At 65.8% G+C, this 3,471-nt stretch overlaps 1 protein-coding gene across 1 annotated transcript in view; it reads left to right on the forward strand.

The window, feature by feature from the left end:
• Positions 1–3,471, forward strand: part of SNED1 (sushi, nidogen and EGF like domains 1) — a gene marked incomplete at its 5' end in the record, with an annotated part of 56,460 nt that overhangs the window by 6,716 nt on the left and 46,273 nt on the right. Inside the window, 2 exon segments of the mRNA XM_023521082.1 lie at positions 1,218–1,584; positions 1,872–1,985. Of these exon segments, the coding sequence (XP_023376850.1) occupies positions 1,218–1,584; positions 1,872–1,985 (481 nt within the window).

Consider the following 3,471-nt stretch of genomic DNA (forward strand, 5'->3'; position numbering starts at 1 on the left):
TGTCTCAGCAGCTTTTTCTGGTGGGTGGCGAGAGGTCTGGTTGTGGTCACCTGCCACTGGCCAGGGGGCTTGGGTTGTGATTAAGGAGTGAGGTATGGGTGCAGATGTGCATTGGTGTGAGCCGGCAGCACTGCAGGTGTGGGTGCAGGTGAGGACAGGTGGGTGAACAGGTGTGGGCACAAGTGTGGGTACAGGTGCAGGCGGGTGCTGCTCCCCTGCAGAGGCCATAGTGTAACCGAGGCAGGGTCCTCAGGATCCCGCCAGCCCTCCCATGTGTAGGTGCTTCTTCCTCACTGTCCCAGGCCTCCGGGGGGAGCAGATGGGCAGGCGCTGCTGGCCCTCCCTACTGGAGCACGGCACTGCGGGGGAGGGCGCAGTCCCCTGGCATCCCCACAACAACACTGCAAGCCCAGGGGACAGAGCCCACGTGTGCCAGTCCAGGATGACTCTCATCAGCTTTACCAGGAAGGGGGGTCGGTTCACAGCTGAGACGTTGCGTCCACATCAGGAGGTCTAGCTCCTGAGCAAGGCTGGTCCCCAATCAGGGCTCCGAAGTCTGCCACCACACAGCGCAGTGTAGCCCCACCAAGGCAGACCGAGTGACAGTGTGGCTGCAGGAACCGGAAAGGTACAGGCGAGAAGCAGGAACCGTCCCAAAGACAGCCACAGCCTTGGCGGTGTTCTGGACCAGAGGGTCCTCCCCGGAATGCCCTGTCCTTCCCTCGACACCATGCCCGGTGTGGGGCCCTCCTTGTACACGAGGGCCAAGACTTTGAGACACTCGTCACTTGCCCGTTTGTGCTTGTTGATCGTGGATTTCAGCAGCCTGCTCCTCCAGAGGGCTAGGGCCAAGTTCTATTAGCTTCCTGTCCAAGAGGGCCAGGCATGGGAGCTGGTGGCCCTTGGGGACCCCCAGAGGTCCTCCCTGGCCAGCAGGCCACACCGGGTGACACCAGCTTCGATGGTTCTGAGCTGGAGCCGCTCATCTCACTCATGGGAAACTGGGTGCTGCATTTCTGTACATGCCCAAGGCAGCCTGGGACAAGCTGCAGCTGCCTTCGGGGCCCCCCTGCTTCCGGTTCCATGCGGGGACCCCCTGGTCCACAGGGAGTGGTGTCCCTGCCTTGCTGAGCACCCTCGGGTCCCTGTCTTCTCAGCCTCTTGGACAAGCCGGGAAGTTGACGGATTAGCGGGACAGGAAGGGGCTGTGGGTGTAGGGGATTCTAGGGAAGGCCACCCACCACGAGCCGCAACCAGAGTCACCGCTCAGCAGTCCAGATGTCGGCAGGAAGCACAGATGGAGGGCAGGCCTCGGTCACACCGGGCACTCCTGCACAGCCCTGCAGAGAGACACCCTGGACGCTCGGCCGCCAGTGGACGACGGGCCACTCCTAGGAGACAGGCCTTCAGGTCAGGGAGGGAAGGGGGTGACAGCTCTGCTCGGTCCTGTGTCTGCAGCCTCCGTGTGCCTGGCCCTGCGCCCATGCCGCAACGGTGGCACGTGCATCGACGACTGTGTCACGGGCAACCCCTCGTACACCTGCTCCTGCCCCTCGGGCTTCACAGGGAGGCAGTGCCATCTGGGTGAGTCGCCACCAGGCTCGGGAACACTGTGAGAGCACCAGGGCCCCTGAGAGCCCAAGGTCAACGGTCTCTGTCCCCGTGGTTGGCGCGGCGTGTGTGGGGCACCACTGGGCACCAGATGCAGTGGCTCCGTGACCGTGAGCCTGTGGGTGGTGCTGCAGCGGCCCCTTGGAGCAGAGCGCCCTGGGAGCAAGGCTCTGGAGACTTGCTGTCCCCTCGCTCCAGGTGTGACCGACCCTCCCAGCCTGCCTTCCTCCACTGAGGCCCCACCCCCGCTCCATCTGCAGGTGTGGACGAGTGTGCGTCGCACCCGTGCCAGAACGGCGGGTCCTGCACACACAGTCCTGCCGGCTTCAGCTGCCAGTGCCCAGATGGCTTCAGCGGGCCCACCTGTGAGACAGGTGAGAGGGGGCCCGCCCTGGCCCCAGCCTGCTGGCTGCAGGAGAGCCTGGGGCGGGGAGGGGGCGGGCAGCCTAGTGGGAGCAGTGGTTGGCGTGCCCCAGAGGGCCCGGCCCCAGACACAGGTGCCCAGAGATGGGCGAGGGGCTGTGGCAAAAGCACTGGCTGCAGCACTCAGGCCTCCTGGGCCCCGGGGGTCAGGGCGGGCTGCAACCTTGGCACAGGCCAGTACCCGTTCCAGATCAAGCCAGGGTCTGGGCAGGCTGGCCGCAGGGCCTGGGTGAGGGGGAGCCATCAAGCTCCCCCACCATAGGCCCAGCTCGATGGGGACTTGGGGGCTTCTGAGGTCAGACGGCCAGCTGTGGGGGGGAGGCACAAACCCCCACCCTCTTCCCGCCTGCACCCCCAGGAGCCTGGCACCCAGCCGCTCCCAGCAGTAGAGGCTATTTCTCCCCAGCCCCTGGGGTCTCACAGCCTGGGCCTGGGCTGCAGTCCCTCTCGAGACGCCCTGGCCTCTCCCCCACTGTGCCCACATTGCCCTTCCTAGTGCCGCGGTTGGTTCTGATGCAGCCCTGTCCCTCGCCCTGCACCAGCCCCGCACCCAGCCCCGCACCCAGCCCCTCTCAGCGCCCTGCCTCTGCCCTTTCGCCCGCCGGGGGAGGAAGGCAGACCGACACCCGCTCCCAGTCTCAATGTGGGAAGCTGCCAGTGGAGCCAACAAAGAAACCCCTTAAATCAAATCACCGTGACCCTGGATCGCCACCCACCTCGGCCAGAGGCCAGACTCAAGTCCCACCACATACACTCGCTGACGGGTAGCCATTACTTAGGAACGCGCAGAGGCCACTGTCAAATCAAGTGTGTGCCAGTAACGCCTCGCCACCTCCCCCAGCTCCATTTCTGAGGGCAAGCAGCGGCCACAGGACACGTTTGGAGCCTCCATCTGTCGTGTGGAGCCAGCAGCCCGGGCCCAGTGAGGCCCCCACGAGGGCTGGGGGCTGGTGCCAGGACCCCTGAGCCTCGGCTTTCTTGTGGCCAGGCCGGCGACCCCCACAGGCACCGGCCCTCCGCCCCACTGAGGCTCCCGGGTCTCAGGACTCACCCCGGGCCCAGAGCCTTTAAGAGCAGGGACACCGGGCGGTGTACCACAGGGTCAGCGTGCTGCTCCCTAAGTCTCCCCTCCCCCACGGCACCCAGCTGCTGCCTGATGGAGTCGGGGTCACCGTGTGCGGTCAGCCTTGGCCGCTGAAGCACCTGCGTGCCTCCCCCACGGCCCCCACAACCCGTCTGGTCCCTGTGCTCAGTTGTTTGGGGAGTGAGCTGTCAGCAGGCACGCGGTGTAGCCAGGGGAATGGGTGTCAGCAGCCACTAGGGAGGCAGGGAGCTGGCATCCCGGGTCGGGGTCAGAGGGCAGACAGAGGCGGGCTGTACCCGCTCACCCCCACTCCGACTGGGGGCTCAGCTCCTTCGCACCGGCTGCCCCTGCAG

This window comes from Pteropus vampyrus, unplaced genomic scaffold (assembly GCF_000151845.1).
Source record: "Pteropus vampyrus isolate Shadow unplaced genomic scaffold, Pvam_2.0 Scaffold291, whole genome shotgun sequence".
In the NCBI taxonomy this organism is placed as follows: domain Eukaryota; kingdom Metazoa; phylum Chordata; class Mammalia; order Chiroptera; family Pteropodidae; genus Pteropus; species Pteropus vampyrus.